The sequence below is a fragment of the Aspergillus versicolor genome, assembly GCF_001890125.1.
Source record: "Aspergillus versicolor CBS 583.65 unplaced genomic scaffold ASPVEscaffold_1, whole genome shotgun sequence".
NCBI lineage: Eukaryota > Fungi > Ascomycota > Eurotiomycetes > Eurotiales > Aspergillaceae > Aspergillus > Aspergillus versicolor.
The window spans coordinates 2422588-2439487 of NW_024467524.1; the positions used below are offsets into that span (position 1 = coordinate 2422588).

The 16900-nt window shown below is 48.7% G+C and overlaps 8 protein-coding genes across 8 annotated transcripts; 2 read left to right on the forward strand and 6 right to left on the reverse strand.

Annotated features, from left to right (window-relative positions):
* Window positions 1-173: 173 nt before the first annotated feature.
* ASPVEDRAFT_78461 (uncharacterized protein) lies at window positions 174-3167 on the forward strand (the record flags this gene model as incomplete). The annotated part of the gene is made up of 3 exons (XM_040816556.1): window positions 174-2009; window positions 2085-2331; window positions 2383-3167. 3 exons carry the CDS (start codon window positions 174-176, stop codon window positions 3165-3167), a joined length of 2868 nt encoding a protein of 955 aa, XP_040662467.1.
* A 391-nt stretch (window positions 3168-3558) lies between these two features.
* On the reverse strand, window positions 3559-4356 carry ASPVEDRAFT_23700 (molybdenum cofactor biosynthesis F family protein; the record flags this gene model as incomplete). The annotated part of the gene is made up of 1 exon (XM_040809573.1): window positions 3559-4356. One exon carries the CDS (start codon window positions 4354-4356, stop codon window positions 3559-3561), a length of 798 nt encoding a protein of 265 aa, XP_040662468.1.
* A 213-nt stretch (window positions 4357-4569) lies between these two features.
* ASPVEDRAFT_36116 (DSD1 family PLP-dependent enzyme) lies at window positions 4570-6504 on the reverse strand. Its single transcript, XM_040811136.1, has one exon. It carries the CDS (start codon window positions 6008-6010, stop codon window positions 4910-4912), a length of 1101 nt encoding a protein of 366 aa, XP_040662469.1. The 5' UTR covers window positions 6011-6504; the 3' UTR covers window positions 4570-4909.
* Window positions 6505-7140: 636 nt separating this feature from the next.
* Window positions 7141-8349, reverse strand: ASPVEDRAFT_23702 (aldose epimerase family protein; the record flags this gene model as incomplete). Its single annotated transcript, XM_040809574.1, has 1 exon — window positions 7141-8349. One exon carries the CDS (start codon window positions 8347-8349, stop codon window positions 7141-7143), a length of 1209 nt encoding a protein of 402 aa, XP_040662470.1.
* Window positions 8350-8780: 431 nt separating this feature from the next.
* On the reverse strand, window positions 8781-9499 carry ASPVEDRAFT_36118 (uncharacterized protein). The gene has a single exon (XM_040811137.1). The coding sequence runs from the start codon at window positions 9439-9441 to the stop codon at window positions 8980-8982; it is 462 nt and encodes a 153-aa protein (XP_040662471.1). The 5' UTR covers window positions 9442-9499; the 3' UTR covers window positions 8781-8979.
* Window positions 9500-11082: 1583 nt separating this feature from the next.
* On the reverse strand, window positions 11083-12019 carry ASPVEDRAFT_58591 (uncharacterized protein; the record flags this gene model as incomplete). Its single annotated transcript, XM_040815424.1, has 4 exons — window positions 11083-11391; window positions 11441-11568; window positions 11636-11769; window positions 11897-12019. 4 exons carry the CDS (start codon window positions 12017-12019, stop codon window positions 11291-11293), a joined length of 486 nt encoding a protein of 161 aa, XP_040662472.1. The 3' UTR covers window positions 11083-11290.
* Window positions 12020-14127: 2108 nt separating this feature from the next.
* Window positions 14128-15348, forward strand: ASPVEDRAFT_48839 (zinc-dependent alcohol dehydrogenase; the record flags this gene model as incomplete). Its single annotated transcript, XM_040814083.1, has 3 exons — window positions 14128-14248; window positions 14302-14592; window positions 14657-15348. 3 exons carry the CDS (start codon window positions 14128-14130, stop codon window positions 15346-15348), a joined length of 1104 nt encoding a protein of 367 aa, XP_040662473.1.
* Window positions 15349-15690: 342 nt separating this feature from the next.
* Window positions 15691-16504, reverse strand: ASPVEDRAFT_251145 (histidine phosphatase family protein). The gene has a single exon (XM_040809738.1). The coding sequence runs from the start codon at window positions 16427-16429 to the stop codon at window positions 15791-15793; it is 639 nt and encodes a 212-aa protein (XP_040662474.1). The 5' UTR covers window positions 16430-16504; the 3' UTR covers window positions 15691-15790.
* Window positions 16505-16900: the final 396 nt, after the last annotated feature.

The window sequence follows — 16900 nt, forward strand, 5'->3', positions numbered from 1 at the left end:
CATTTCCTTCGTAATCCCTGTAGAATCGAACCAGCCCCCACGAGACTAATGCAAGGTGACTGCGCCGCCAGATCAGACCTCATTTCAGCAGACAGTTAAGCGCCCCCTCATAAATTGAACACGGTCTTGGTTCTTCCACTCCCTTACATCTATCTCTCCAGTCAACGCCTAGCATGCCTCCCACAAGCGAAGATGAAGCTCTACACCAACTCCAACACGAGCAATCCAAGCTGCTTGATATCATCGACGAACTGCGCACTATCGGCGTCGGCGGCCTTGTGGAACTCCCCCAGCTAATTGTCTGCGGTAACCAGTCCAGCGGCAAGAGTTCTGTCCTCGAAGCGATCTCGCGCGTCCGGTTCCCCGCGAAAAGCAACGTGTGCACGCGCTTCGCAACCGAAGTCATCCTGCGACGGAGCGCTGTGTCGAAGATAAAGATCTCCATTGAACCTGGAACTTCGTGCTTGTTCAATATAGAGCGGGCAAAGCATCTTCGCAGCTTCACGAACGAGGGCTACTCTGACGGAAATGATCTGCCGGATCTGATCGAGGAAGCGAAGCGGCATATGGGGATTGCGGAGGGACAAAACTCTGGATTCAGCGATGATATTCTCAAGGTCGAGATCTCGGGACCGGATAAGCCTGAGCTTACCCTTGTCGACTTGCCCGGGCTGTATATATCCACCAGCCAGCAGCAGGGGAAAGAAGGGATTGCGATCACTCGCAATCTGACGGAGAAGTATATGATGAACGCTCGGAGTATCATTTTAGCTGTGATCGGTGCCAAAACAGACTACCATCACCAGCAGGTGTTGAATATTAGTGAGGGATACGACTCTGAGCGTGAGAGAACACTCGGGATTATTACCCAGCCTGATATCCTTGAGGCTGGTTCGGAAGAGGAAGATTCGTACTTGGCTTTCCTGCGAAACGAGAAGACACACCTGCAGCTGGGATGGCACGCACTGAAAAATCGATCATTCCAGACGAGAGACGTACCAGATAGCGACCGCGACCAGCAAGAGAAGGACTTCTTTAATAAAGGCCGGTGGTCCACAATCTCACGAGAATTCGTTGGAGTGGACAGTCTACGTCGTCGCCTGAGCAGCATTCTCTTCAAGCATATCCAGCGCAACATTCCGGATCTGATTTCCGACATCAGAAAGAAGATCTCTGATCGAGAGCAAACGCTCGCAAGGCTAGGACCCTCTCGATCAACCCTACCACAGCAAAGAGGGTTCCTACTGAACATAAGCAGCGCCTTTGAGCGGGTCATGACCCAAGCCTTGAGCGGCATGTACGCTGACGAATTCTTTGGCGGAATGGGCGAGATGAAGAGCTCGAATGACAATCGACTCCTCCGCGCCACGATACGACGTCTGAATGACTTCTTTTCAGAAGCGATGGCCATCCGGGGCAGCCGACGTATTCTTGGTGGATCGACTCTACCTCCGCGGTCTGTCGGAAACCCGTACATGATCGGCTGGAGTCCAAAGGTAATCCAGCGCGAAAAGCTGGAGGAAGAATCTGCCGATCTTGCTCGCCGCAATCGTGGCGCTGAACTTCCAGGAGTCGCCAATCAGCTGCTGGTTGGGAGATTGTTTCGCGATCAGTCAAGGCCGTGGGAAGAAGTCGCTCGCAACCATTTGATAACGGTCTGGGACGCAGCGAGATACTTTGTCCATGAGCTTCTTCAGCATTTAGCGGATGAGCACACTTCCTCTTTGCTTGCCGGCTCTGTGATTGAAGGAAAATTGGAGAGGATGAGAGAGGATTTGCTGGCGAAGCTTGATGAACTTACCCTGTATAACAGGACTGGTCATCCCCTTCCTCTAGGAACAGCTTTCCTGACGCAGATTCAAAAAGCCCGAAGCGATCGTTTATTGGAATCCTTGAAGTCAAAGCTATCATCCCCAGATCAATCGGCTACCTCGTTTTCGATGACGGCCATTGAACATAGCATTGCCGACATGGAGAAATCACACGACGAGTTTGCCGCTGCTGATATTGTCGATCAGATGCAAGCGTACTACGATATGAGATCCTAGTTCCAAATATTAGATAGAGATGCTGATCATGCATAGGTGGCGATTATCACGTTTGTCAACAACGTGGCAACCCTCGCCATTGAAAACTGCCTTGTTCAGCCCCTGCAGCGAATGATTACCAGTCAGGTCATCAACGATATGGACGATAAGCAGATTCAGGAACTCGCCGCCGAGCCTTCCTACGTCGGTGAGGAGCGCGAGCGTCTGGGCAAAGAGCTCAATAGGCTGCAGGCTGGTTTGCGGACCTTCAACGTCTATCGTCCCATGACTCTACCTTCTAGAAGTAAGTACATATTCTATGAAGCCATGACGTTACTAAGGCCAACACATGTAGATATAATACCGCAGAAGCCTTCTACAGCAAGCCTAAATAACTCGAATGCTGCAGTCCCCGTCACGGCAGCCCAAGCGGTAAACAGGAAGAGTAAACCCATGCCCAGCACATGGAAGACGCCAGAACAAGGGTCGATGTTTGGCAATGCACCCACATTTACTACACCGATGTTCAGTAACAGCCCCAGCCCCGGCCTGAAAGAGACAAAGAAGGCCGGACAAGCTTCAATTGAGACCCCTGTTACTAATGTTCCAAACCCTGATCAGAAGGATTCAAACCCCAGTCTCCTGACGCCTGACTCATCGGATCTCAGTGGTGGGAAGGCTAACAGCAAAGACAAGGCTCCAAAAGGCTTTGGTTTCTTTAGTTCTCCCGAAAGTACAAAGTGGTCCAGCTCTAATACTGGCAGCGGCTTTGGCAGCTCTGATAATCAGTTTGGCCTTGCACCCGGCACTACTAGTAGCACCTTTGGTACTGGCGCGTTCGGCTCTTCAGCGAGCAATAACAGAGGCGGCTTTGGCAGTTCTGGTACCCCGTTTGGTTTCCCAATAAGTACTATGACAAGCGGCTCGGGCACCGTCCCGTCCGGTTCTCCAGCGAGCAACAATAGAAGCGACTCTGGTTCTCGGACGAGTACAGGTGGAGGCCTTATTGGGGAAGGATTTGGCCATGCTACCGCTTCCAATGGTAAGAAAATCAGAGTGAACCTCCCCAAGGGAGCTGATACAAGCCCTGGTGAGTCTGGAAATCCTCTTCCCCCAAGCACAAAAGCCATCCATTGGTAAGCCTCAACTTCCCTGCCCTCTTTAGAGGTGTTCCTTGATTTATAAATGCTGCATGCGTAATGAGTTAACTTCTTCTGTACGCACAGTCGATGCTGAAATGTTATGATCTGCCAAACAGGAGACCGCACGTCGAACGGAATCCGTCAATAACCAACAGGATCGCATCGCATTGTTTCCAGCATATTTCCTGCGCTATGCCATTTTTGAACTACTCATCTGAGGTATGTATATCTGTCACTGCCTTACTTTTCTTCCATGAGACTGGAGTACTGAACGGACAGGAACTGCGAGTCGCAGATTATGCCCGCGGCGATCTTGCAGTAAAGGAATGCAAATAGATGTTATCATGATGGAATGCAATTATTACTATGATTCTCCTACAACCATAAGATCAAGCATTGCTCAATTGAGAAACCACAGCAGCATTAGTCTCAGCCAGAATAGTCGCATAGGACCCAAACAACATCTGCACTCGCTTCGCCGGCTTTGGATCCCAGCAGAAGAAACGGCCTGTAGAACGCATCTTGTCAAGATCGACCACCACCACAGATTCCACCGGCATTATCTTCTCGCTCCAGAAGAGAAGGTACAGTTTATCGGCCAGTTTCAACATCTTGCAGGGCTCGGTATCTGCAAGTCCTTTCTCGGTTCCGCTTAAACAGTGCCAGGTAAATGTGCCCTGATTGTGATAGATATGTTCATATGCGTCCCGGGGCGTGTATCGATACAGGATATGTTTACCGATGAGGTCTTTTGTAGGCTGGAAGGGTGTAACAGACTCGCCTCCAATCGAGGCATCGGCAAACTTGGTCCATGTTCTCTTCTGGCCATTGATAATATGGAACCCGGAGATACCGGCGATGGCCTGCCCGGTGCTGAGATTTAGGACGACGCTAACTTGCTCGTCGTAGTATGGTTTGTAGAAATCGACGAAGAAGATATGTGGCCGCACTTCGAAGGCTTTGTATTCTGCATTACCATTCTGACCAGTTCCGATAACCTCCCACTTTAATGTGTGGTCATCAACGAAGTAATGAGTGATTCGCGAGGTATCGCTGAAGACTAGGTTAAGGTGTCTTCCACTAAGTTTGGACGATTCGGCCATCAGGTGTTCGCCGTAACCGACAGCAAGAGCTTCGAGGTTTGGCCATTCTGAGGTGGGGATATAGCCGGGGGTTTGTGTAGTCATTGTAGTTGCCTGAACAATGTAGTGATTCCTGCTTGAAGATGAGAGGATGAATAGAACAGCAGGCCCATCTTTTAACCTTCTTGACTTTCTGATGTCTATATAATCTATATCGCACTTTATTCCCCAATCAGAATTGCCGTTTTGACTGCCGGCTGTAAATGTAATTGTGTCTCGCACTTTTCAGCAGAATTGGGTTTAGCGTTCAACTTGGGCCAGTAATGATTCAATGCGAGTGTCATACTAAGCATTGTAACCCGGAATATATCTACAGTGTACATTGCTGCTCTAAACTACTCTGTATTGGCTTTCCATATATTCATCCTTAGTATACGCCATGACCGAATAGATTACAGTAATACATGAATTCTCCAGGTTACCCCCACGCCCCAAATGCGGAGAGATGATTTCCCCGTGTCGGAGGATTACCGATTATATCCCACGTGGGGGTATAACGCCCAAGGCATCTAGATAGATGGAACTGAATACGGTATGTTAACTTGGCAGATGCAAGTGTGTGGCCTAAAAATAACTCTAGATGCATTCCATTAATGTATCACTGCACCCGCCCCCTGGAATCCACCGGCCAGATTTCCTCAATAACACCCTTCCGATGCGCGTAGTAAACGTCATGCAGGTTGATAGTCGGGTCAATATGACTCGGAACCATCTCAACCCTATCACCAACATTCAGCTTAGGAGCCCCCTCCTCCCAAGTCAACGACCCATGCTCGTCACCCAGATTCTCATGCTTGTACCTCCGGTCCTTACACTCCGCCAGACCACTATCCGTCGTGAGAGACTTCAGCCCAGCATCAATGGTAACCTTCCGCTCACCCTGCCGACTAACAACCGTAGACAGAATAGTCAAACTATTCGAATAAAACGTCCCCACCGCATTCCGATAGTCCGTATCCATGAAAATAAACGACCCGGGCTGTAGCTCTGTAATGCCAGGCACAGTCGCGCAGAACTCTGCCGTCCCCGTGCCTCCGGTCGTAACAACCTCGATAGTGAAACCCGCGTTGCGTAGTTCCTCCGCAGTACTTGTTAGAATCCGCATCGACTCGAGACACTGCGCTCGCCGGTCTTCCCGGTCATGCAAATGCTGCAAATGCCCTTCATACCCTTGTACACCGATCAGATGCAGATGCGGGAGGGTAGCGATATGCTTCGCAAGACTCAAAGCGTTCTTTGGAGCCACACCAGTGCGATTCAATCCAACATCCACATCTACTAACACATCAATCCTCCCATCAATCCCCGATTCAGCAAGCGCGGCCTCAATCCCAGATGCCCCAATCTCGCTATCCACGACAATCCTGATCCCCTTGTGTTTCTTAAACAGCTCAACCAGTCGGGCGACCTTGGGTTTTCCGACAATCTCACAAGTAATAAGTATATCGTCGAACCCCGCTGCGGTGATTGCTTCTGCTTCAGAGACTTTAGCGACGCAGCAGCCCTTTGCGCCAGCGGCGACGAGTCTGCGGGCGAGGATGGCGCTCTTTGTTGTTTTCAGGTGCGGGCGGATGTTGCGGCCTGTGGGGAGCAGCGTGGAGAAGAGGTTCTGGATGTTGGCTTCCATCAGGTCGAGGTCGACGATCATCGACGGGGTGTCGAGCGAGTCGAGGCTGGAGCCGGTGGTGGGACGATACATCTTAGGCCAGTGGATGAATAGATAGAAAGAGAATAGAAAGAGAATAGAAAGAAAGAGTGGGAGAAAGGGAAATGAGAGAGAAAGAAGGTCAATGCAAGGGGCAGATGTAACTGTAACTGTAGCGATAACTTATCAATGCCCCTCACGACTCCACTTCTCCGCATCAAGAGATTGTTAGCTATCCATTTCTCCTTCTTAACATGATAGCTGAGCCTGTCGCGGTCGGAGAGGAAGGTAGAAGAAATTAATTACCATTCACTGATAAACTATTTTACCGAGATCCTGCCTGGAAAGTAGCTGCAGAGCTTAAGCCCTTGTGAGTCGGCTTCAATCCGCTAGCAACCGGGTTGAAAAGAAGCAGCAATAAATACGGAAGTATCCGAGTACATGACTTAACCGGGAAGCTATGCGCTTGGATCCACTTCTAGCACCTAGAAGGGGAACTACCCTCTGAACAGTGATATTGCAAAGTTCGACAGTCTAGTCACCAGAACCTGACGCCGCTTGGATGTAGTATGGGCCACGATCGGGCCACGTTGATAGCCTTGGGCTGTGAATACGAGAACTAATTTTTAATCCCAAACACAGCATTAGTTCAACGATCTACCTATCGACTCGCTCCGGATATCCAAGTTGGAAGGCTCCAGGATACTCGGGTTCTGGTGGCTCACTAGATACTGTAAATGAGGTTATAGATCCTCGGGCGTCCTTCAACCTAACGGGACGCCATAGTCTAGAGTGGGCATTTGAGTGGTCTGACTGTGGCCGTCATCGAGGACCCCAACGCGTACGGTCAAATTTTTTGGCACTACTGTTGACCAGAACTACCTCACTGTGCCCCTTATTAACAACCGTACCGAGAACATGGAATCCGGAAATGGCCTTGGAGGATCTACATTAATTAATGGTGATTCATGGACCCGACCCGACAAGGATTGATTCATGGGAAAAGGTCTTTGGAAACACGGGGTGGAACTGGAATAATATATCTAAATATATGAACCAGGCGGAGAATGCCCGTGCCCCGAATGCTGCCCAGATCGCCGCTGGCCATTACTTTGACCCTGCCTGTCATGGATTCAATGGTCCTGTTCATGCAGGTCCCCGTGATAATAACGGCCAGCACTGTTTCAGATAGTTCCAAACGTGTAACTGGCATAGTTAATGGCCGGAGGGTCCCCGGGGGAGTAGACCACGTCCTGGCCCCATTCAGGATGATTGATAGAGTCTATCCAGCCTTCCGGCTCAATCGCAAGACAGCCATATTTCTCAACAAAGTCAGCAGCCTCTTCGTCCTTTCCGTTACGCTCAATCTGAGAAGGTTTGACAGCAATTGTTCCGTCCATGTTCAGACACGAAAAGACCTGCGTTGAGGGCTGATTTGTCGCAACATCCATGCTGATTCCTGTAGTTCTGGAATGCCAGCGAAGGGCCGGAACCAAATTATTATCGGCAGTATCGTAGAGGGGATCGCGGTCAATGATGAAGCAGTGGTCGTAGCCGATGCAACCAGGCCCGCATAGCCCTTCGGTATTCTGTATATCTTGGCCAATAGTCTTGCCGGCAGTAAAGTCCATGCTGCCGTGGTCTCCATCAACCGTGGCGATGATGCCGGTAGGAACCTGATTGCTGTCCGTTTCGACAAACCTCCTAGATAACGGAAGTTGCAGCCAGGTGTCGTCAAGAACAGTGGGTTTCTTGAACGCGTTCAAGTTCCAGTAGATGTGGTTTGAAAGCATGATGGGGGTAGATTCAGTGAGCGCTAGAGAAACCAGCTCCGTCACCAGCCTGGGGAGTCCCTGCGGGTTGTCTGCAGTGCGCTTAGAGTTGACGGTGTATGTCGCATGAGTGACAACGTCTCCTGGAAAACCTTCTTCTGCATTGTCGTGCAGAGTAAAACTCACGGATGAAGACGTGTAAGCAGTCACACTCCAGTTTCGCTGATCGTAGCCAACATTCCCGCCATGCAGGGTGTATAGGCCAGCAATATTCTTAGGGATGTTGTATTCAGTTCCGTCCAGAGTGAATGAGCCGTTTTTAATGCGATTGGCAACACGGCCAACAACAGCTCCAAAGTAAGTATGGCTGGTTTGGGTATCGTTGAGATACTGGGTTGGATCATCATAGCCGACAACAATGTCCTGTGGAGTGCCCTCCTTGTCGGGTACCAGTAGAGAAATCAGGCGAGCTCCATGGGGGATGAACTTGGCCGTAATGTTGTCTGCCGTGATTGTAAATACTTCGAATGGATCCGCCACGGGTTGAGGTTCTGGATTACTCTCGACGAGAATCACCAGCGACGCCCATAGAAGGACTGGCATAGACCTCTTGAGATTCATGATGGGGCTCAGTCCTGACGGGCACTCAACTTCCGATGCTTGTAGCGAAGCAGAATAAAGTGTGCGGGAATATTTGAGGGAGACAAGACGAACTAGGTTCGTGTTTGGAACTTTGTTTTGGAAACGAAACGAATGCAGCCACCGGCCACTGGGAGGAATGAGGAAATAGGCACTTCTATTGGTGGCCCGCTCTTGGGAATGCACTATTATTTGCCCTTGCCGACTGATCCAAAGGCAGACCAGGAGATGCCAGTACTGCGTCGGCCCAGCCTCCTGGATAAATCAAGAAGCGGCTACTGGAGGGAAGGACGAGGCCTAGATGATCTGACCATATCAACTCCGGTGTATCCATATGCCCACGTCCAGGGGATCGGCTTCACCCGAGTCTACAACATCTCGCAGCAGACACGAAATTATTTTTACGTGGCTTAGGCGATAATGTAGTAATATTCAACGTCGGAACAAATACTGGCTCACTAGAAATCGCCGTTGCAGCGGTGCGCATTCATTCTTGTAGCTTTTGCAGTTAACTGACACCTTGGGGAAACAAGAGTATATAGACGAGAACACAAAATATATCAAGGAACGTTCCACGTAGGCCACGGCCATATCCCTGTGAATAATGAGGCCTTAAGCCTTGAACCAAATGTCGATATTATCCACAACCTCCGCGGCGCCATGAATAGGGTCCCTGCCCTCCGCTCCAATCCATTCACCATTTCCAAGGTGTGGGAGATGGTTTACCTTACCCTCCTTTCCAGCAACCGTAAAGTCATGATTGTAATTTGTATGGAAGTCAAAGCCGTTGACAAAGCCTTCGTCAAAACCAGCATAGACAGTCATGCGATCTATCTTTTCGCCGTCCTCGAACGTGAAGTCTTTATGATCGTTGGGGTTCTCGTGGCCGACAAGTGGGCCCTTGTGGCCGTCGTCGTAGGTGAACTGGAATCCGTTCAGAACATCGTATCCTCTGTAGCTTCGTCCCCAGGCGTCTACTCTGCGGATTTTATGTTCATCGTGTTCCGCATTGTAGTATTCGCCTCCCATTCCACCATAGGGACCGTTCCTAACTCTGCCGTGTGTAGCAGGCATGATTGGTTGTGCAGTATCTTGTAGTACAAGTAGTTAATATAAAGAACACTGATACTGATGATTGAAATATAGATAGAGGAATTAGGCGGGAGCCATCACTCCATTAAATACAGATCAAGGTGGAGAATACACCACGATGCTAGCCCATGGGAAGCATCGGAAGCTGAGTGTGGTCGTGTAGCCTATCAGGATGTCCAGTGCACGGCATTGTATTGGTTTGCTCGCCTTGGATTGTCTAAAATGAGTATATCGTGGGCCAGAACGCCAGCATACTCTGTACAATGATATCACAAACTCAGTTCTGGGCCACTGCAGTCATATTATACAGATACAAACCACAAAGGTTAAGAACTATTTGTATGCTAAGATCACCGAGAGCAGCCATGTCTGGGCAAAAATGGTTACACAGCTGACGTCTTGACTCGCGGTCGGGTTACACAAGTGACCGGACGACATATGCAAGATACCCGGGACTTATAGAACTTCTTTGTCTCTACCCACGTACCATTCAAACCATGAATGGCATTTTTGGGTCGATGTCACCTCGGGCATTACGGTACGGCACGTAGTCGATCATCCGGTAGAATACAATATTTCTCTGCGAATCAAAAGCACCATCGGTCCGCCACTGCCTTCACCGCATCGCCACCAAATCTGGATGTGAGACAATGGGGACCGGGTAGCAGAGCCGCAGTTGATCACCCAGACTATCCTATAGTTTGGTTCAAACCCGTCTGATAGAACCTAGGTCGTAAATGGCACGCAGCCCCGTGCAAATGCGCTAACTCAGTTAATGGACAATGGCATGGACAGCCGCAGGCACAACCGCAACCCCCTCCGCAAAAAAAAAAAAAAAAAAAAAAAAAAAAAAAAAAAGAAGAAGAAGCTGTGACAAATTACACGGCGAGATTAAAATATTACCATCCGACTTACCATGCGCAAGAACTTCGAGGTCCGTAAGCTTTCCGCATCATTTTAGTTCCAAGAGGTTGACAGTGCCAACCAAGAATGACGAGAACTACCTGAAAGGAGCCAACAGTTTTCTGGTTGACCAAGGATGAAAGAGTGGCTGGGGACCAGAATGGCCCAGCGACAAACCGCACCTTGGATATCCAAGCGCCATATACCCGGATTTCCAGTGGCTGCATTGAGGTGCCGGCAGCCGCGGAGCCCATTCTAATTGTCAAGTTCTGTAATTCTCGGAAATTTCGGCACTCGTAGTCTATAGTTGCGCCACGTTTAACCCTAGTACCCGGACTCGCCCACATTCTGAGCCAATATCGATCACTTGGACTAGCAACGATCCCCAAATCTCGCAGAATATCCATACCCAGTGCAGGGCTGATATAGGCCAAGGTGCTTAGCTGCACACTCCCTGCATACCTTTCGCCTACAACCATACCTAGCCAACACAGTTGCATGAGACAGGGTGAGAGTCGCCCAGTATCCTGCCTACCTTGATATTCGTAATATAGAAGTACTGAAAACTAGCAGTTAGAAATAAATGGCAGTAAAAAGAGAGAATGAAGTAAGTTACGCGGTTCTCCAACTGCTGTTCAGCTTTGTATTCTTTGCTGCCACGTGTTATGCTTTATGCTAGTACTACTCCAGTATGCCATCTGCTATTTGATGTGGCTCAAGCTCGAGGTAGACAGGGAAGGGTATAACCGAAATAAACACTGGTTAAATTCGAACTGGGAATGTAAACGAGCGACAGCAGCCCTACACCCAAGGTTCAGTCTCGGGTGAAGATCAACATATTTTCGCAAATCATACAGTTCTTGAAGTCCAATCCATTTCAATACAAGAAGTTGCTACCGCAACGAATACCCCTAGGTCCAGCTTCCATCTAGATAGCCGTCACGTCTACCCAGAAGCGGGTATCATCAGTTAGATACACCTCATCACTGTCGATTTGCTGCTGGATCCACTCAATGGCGGATTTGTATGCTGGACAATATTAGCACTTACACCCTGTCTTGGACTCTGGAAAGCCTACTAGCAATGTCTTCAGTGTCAGGGTTGCTTAAGCCACTCGCGCCATTGCGGTGTCCAGCGCACCAGGTAGTATATCCATAGTGATCCTGGCTCTCATGGCGGTCGGTAATGTCGGCTGCAAGGTCCGAGCTGTTCTCGTGATTAATTCTGATATTCATATCCAGTCGCTCAAAGTATAGGACTAGGTAGAACTTACTTCAAAACAGCACCCTGGTCAACATCCCCCTCAGTAAGACCTTCGAACTGGCTGGTGGATGTGCGGAGCATCATCCAGTTTTGCTTAAAAATTCCAAAGTTGGTTGCGTCACCGGTCTTGCCGTCGCCTGCATTCTGTTAGGGTGCGTTTCGGACGGGTAGGTTTATCCAGGGGCGCAACGAACCATAGGTGTAGTCTGTTGTCATGGTCTCGCTGCGGATGTTAGCATAATCCCGAATAAATGTAGATTGATTGCGTAACTAACGTCTCCAGCATGGCGATAGCAAGGTCTTGAGAGGTGCCGCCGGCGGCTGTGACCTCCTGCTTGCGAGCTCCTAAGCCACTGACAGTGTAGTTACCGCGGTCGTCAGCCCTACGCTGCATGGACGACCCGTGAGGGACAGCCATAGCGAGGGGAAGAAGGGCCAGAAGGAACTTCATTTTTATGGTGGTGCTCGTGGATGTTGGTTTATGTAAGTGGTTGTTCTTTTCGTTTGTGAATGTTGGATTGAGGTCGAGAGTCTCTGGACGAGATTACTCCAGCTTTTATATCTTCGTGTCTCTCCTGAGATCTTATCATGCGATAGATCCTTAAATGAAGCAGGGTGAAGTCCCTCGTCCTTCATCTAATGTGCACGAAGATGACTCGGTCTGTCGGCAGTCCGGGGTCTCCAGTTTTGCCCCATTTGTCACGGGTTGGGGTATGGGGAGACTGGAGTGGCAGGACAGGAGGCCAAAGACACACTTTACTTCGATATACTCTAGATTCTGAAACGCTGGCAACAAATTTTATTTCCAACCGAGCCGTAACAGGTTATACATGTGATGATCCCCAGCATTTTGTAAGCGAGTACATGCCGATCCCCGTTTTGTCGGTTCGGCACATGCCAAAGAAACCCATCCCGCGCAGGTCAATATTGAGAATTTGAACCAACGTTTGCATTGAAAGTGTAGTTGAGAGGGATGGGACTATAGTGGATATTATCAGAGCACTACCAGACATATTAAGCTACGACTATGAGAACCCACAAATCTACACGTCGACAGTGCAGCTGTCACCATATTAGTTAATCATTTTTTGAGCTACTAACATCCATCTTTAAAAACGCCTGCAGGGGGGCCTCCGCCTCTAGTTGCCCTAAATAGGGAATTGGACGGAGAAAGGCTGCAACCTCCGTGCTAGCGCAGGCTCAGAAACATGGAAATCCGGGGTTCCAACTGTGATCGACAATAGTGAGGAGTACTGGAGACAGTGGCCATTGCTACACCAGTGCAGATAGGGAATACGGTGTGTGCTCCTTTCTCTTTTTATATTTAGACTTATATATCTCGAACTACAGCCTGGTACGACAGAGTTATAAAGAAATTCTATTATGATCCTATAACTTCGATCCGGAACCCCGTGCCAAGAACTGACAGAAAACAGCAAATGATCTCCAGTTACAATACGAATTTCTCCGAGCAGGTCCAGTCCACCGTATAGTTCAACATCTGTGATGAGTGCTCCTGGATGCCTGTGAGCAGGCTGTATACCGCCTTTCTAGCCGGCTGCTGTTCTATCTTATTTCCTCTTCGTACAATGGCCTTTCAGCTCCGATGTCTCGTCCATCTATCAATTTAGAGCCATATTGGAGGGGTATGCTACTGAAGGAGTAGGTTCTTTAGTAATCCTCACCGTAAGCTATCCAGCACCAGACGCTCTAAGATATCGCCCCCTTCCGTTGTTTACTGCAGGGCCTTGCTCGAAGATGCATCCGTCGTATGCAAACGTCCGGGCGGTTGTGTTTGCGTTTCTTCATGATTTCTGCCATTTATAAACTTTTTAAACTACAATGTCTAAAGATAGGCCTGGTTACGATGGTTCGATATGATATTATCAAATCACCCTAAACCACAAAAATATATAATAATGCTAAAACTGAGACTCATATATTTAAGGTATAATAAACAACAACCCTTACATTCGTATTTATTTTTATAAAAATAATAATTCTAAAGTATTATAAAAGAAGTCGTAATGCAGAGATGGCAGAAAATCGAATGACAAGCCATGGTTACTAGAATGTATGGCTGTTTGTCCAAATGCAGTACAACTAGCATATCCAGAATATGCCTTGCGAAACATCATCCCATGAACTTTCTGATGGTTTCCCTCGCTGATTAAATTTATCGGTTCTCTTCCGCTGAAAGGCATACTGAAAGGTCCGATGAAAGTTCCCCCACACATTCCGCGGTCAGATTCCGCTGGATGTAGGCTTCGTTCGCTCGGATATACGGAGATGTTTCTTCCCCACATAACCAAGAACTGGAGGCCGACTCCTGAAAACCATCAGCCAGTGATATAAGTACAAAGTGCATTAAGGACTGCTTGCATCGGTTGATTTCCGCAGTCTGCGCCGTCGGTGCTGGACCAGCTATGTCCCACGCTTCTTATATCCCATCAGGGTAGCTGAAGTTAGAATTGCCGGCCACTTATTTGCTTCATACTCACTATGGACTCTGTAACGGAGACTCCGCAGTTTGATATTCCCCGACTTTGTAAAGCGGGGGTTGTTGTTAATGAGGGGCCTGAGTTTCGAGTCGAGGTGCAGATGGTTCCTGTGCCTGAACCTGGTGGGTATTTGGATCCTGAGCCATTGGGATATCAAGAATAATGGATTGATTAGGCCCCGATGATATACTTATTCGACTGAACTTTACCGGGCTTTGCTCTTCGGATGTCCACCTCATGCGTGGAGACCTAGGTTTGCCGCCCATGTCAAATTTTGGCGTGCGTTCACCTGGTCATGAAGGCGCCGGCATCGTGGTCAAGGTCGGCGCAAATGTCAAGAACTTCAAGATGGGTGATAGAGCCGGAATCAAGCCGATCAGTGATACATGTGGATCGTGTGCGATGTGTTGGGACGATAAGGAGACATATTGCAAGTCGGCGATTCACACTGGCCTGATGACATCTGGTCAGTACACAGAAAAAAAAAAACACATGGTTGATGAATAAATCTCACGATAGTACTATTCCAGCCACGTACCAGCAATACATCGTCTCGCCCGCCCGATATGCATCCCACATTCCCCATGGGGTTCCTGACGAAGTCGCCGCACCGATAATGTGCAGTGCAAGCACAATGTACCGCTCACTCGTCGAATCCAACCTTGGTGCCGGGTCATGGGTCGTCTTCCCTGGTGGTGGCGGCGGCGTGGGCATCCAAGGCGTACAACTCGCCAAGGCAATGGGGATGCGGCCAATTGTTATAGACACGGGCACCATGAAGCACGAACTCTCCATGCGGATGGGGGCAGAGGCATTCGTCGACTTCAAAGAGACAGATGATCCCTCAAAGGCCGTTATTGAGATAGCGGATAGGATTGGTGTTCACGGTGTCTTCGTCACTGCGCCCGCGGCGTATAAGACTGCTATCTCTTTTGTTGGAGACCGTGTGGGTGCCGTGGTGATGTGCATTGGACTTCCAACTGCCGGCTCAATTGTTTTGGGGGCAGATCCTTGTGAGTTCATCTTCAAGAATCTTAATATTAAGGGAACCTTAGTGGGTAGTCGCAGTGATACGGCTGCAGCGTTGGATTTTGCTAAGCGGGGGATGCTGCAGCAGATTTGTGAGATTTATCCTATTAACAAGTTACCTGAGGGAGTTGAGAGACTGCGTAGGGGACAGGTCGCCGGGCGAATTGTTGTTAACTTTAACTGGGAGGATTAATATGAGTCGCCTTTTCTGGAATACTGTCAATCCTTCTTTCTTCTATTAGTCTGTAGATGCTGAATACTAATCCGCGGTTAAGAATAGCTTGTATGACTATACAGTGATTTACCGGTCTATACAACCGGAAATGAAGTACTAGCATCCTGGTAGAGAGAAAGAACTACGTATGTATCAGATTTTTTCTTCCTCTACACTTGGTGATATGCATTCGCGGCATGCCGAGAAGTCGCCTCGCTCTAAGCATCCCGAGGACCTACAACCTCGTTTACAGTATCTAGTGAGCCACCAGAACCCGAGCACCTTAACATAGACACCCGGGCCTAATTAATAGGTTGGTCGTTGACCTAACGTTGTATCTGGGGCTACAATCAGTTCTCCTATTCACAGCTGAAGGATATCAACGTGGCCCGATCACCACCATTGGGCAATCAAATGATCGCTAGAGTGGCATCAAAGCAATATCGGACTGGTGATACCCAATACTATAGCTCTTCCAGTCTGCTTTCGGGAGATCAATCTCTGGGTCTCCTGACAAGAATTTCATGAAAACGCCATGTGTCACAACCACAATATGGGTACGCCGTTGATCTTTCAGACCTTCGCTAACTGCCAAAATTCGAGATGTCGCCCTTCTCGCCCGCTCTTTTACCGCCTCATCGGCTGGAGAATACAAGCCCTCTTTCACTTGCCAGCCGTCAACCAATTTGTTTGCACCCAGCTTCGGGAAAGCTTTTCCCAGCTCTTCCGATCCCGATCCAGTATCACAGGGAAGCGCACTCCTCTCTTGCAAATCTGGGTCCAGGATGAGAGTTGCACCGTTTTCTATGCCTTGCCCAGATTCGGGATCGAAATAGCGTTTATCAAGGATGTGCGAAAAGCCAGCAAGGGTGGTTTGGATGGCACGTTTTAGTGGAGAGGTGATGATTGCACCCACCCTGGGGGCGTCAGGAAATAACCGGATAAGCTGCTGGGCCTGCCGAATTCCAAGAGCGGTCAACTCGGGGTCAGGTTGAGAGAAGTCTTTGGAAATATTGTGGGTTGATTCCGCGTGGCGGACGAGATGGACTTCCAATGTCATGATGAAAATGGAATGTTTGAAGACACGGACTGGAGTAATACTGACCTTAAATGCGATTAAGGTCGATGTAATAAGATTGCGGAAAGTTAATGAGGTAATTTATCTAGCATATTGCGTGACAGATATGTCCAAGATAGTGCTACTGCCATCAATACGAGGAAGGCTGCAAACAATTCACATACTGTGGATTCTTCGAAGATTCTACCCACCCAGTCATGTTTGGAAGTCAGCCATTGATTCTCCAGGCTGGGCCTTTTCTTATCTCTCGATATATTCCGATTTATAATAAGGCACCATAGAACTATGTCCAACAGACCAATCCTGAATCTCCGAGAACAGCTTCATAAGGCCAAATATTTATTTGTTTAATTCAATCAGACCAGCGTCTAGGATAGAGCTGGCTATTCTTTGTACGCAGGTAGGTGGTTCTTCTGGAATATATATTTAATGGTGCAGAATATGCTATCGATC

Bases quoted from the DNA above. Each gene is read 5' to 3' on its own strand.
- ASPVEDRAFT_36116 (XM_040811136.1), bottom strand. From the start codon at position 6,010: ATGTATCGTCCCACCACCGGCTCCAGCCTCGACTCGCTCGACACCCCG.
- ASPVEDRAFT_36118 (XM_040811137.1), bottom strand. From the start codon at position 9,441: ATGCCTGCTACACACGGCAGAGTTAGGAACGGTCCCTATGGTGGAATG.
- ASPVEDRAFT_251145 (XM_040809738.1), bottom strand. From the start codon at position 16,429: ATGACATTGGAAGTCCATCTCGTCCGCCACGCGGAATCAACCCACAAT.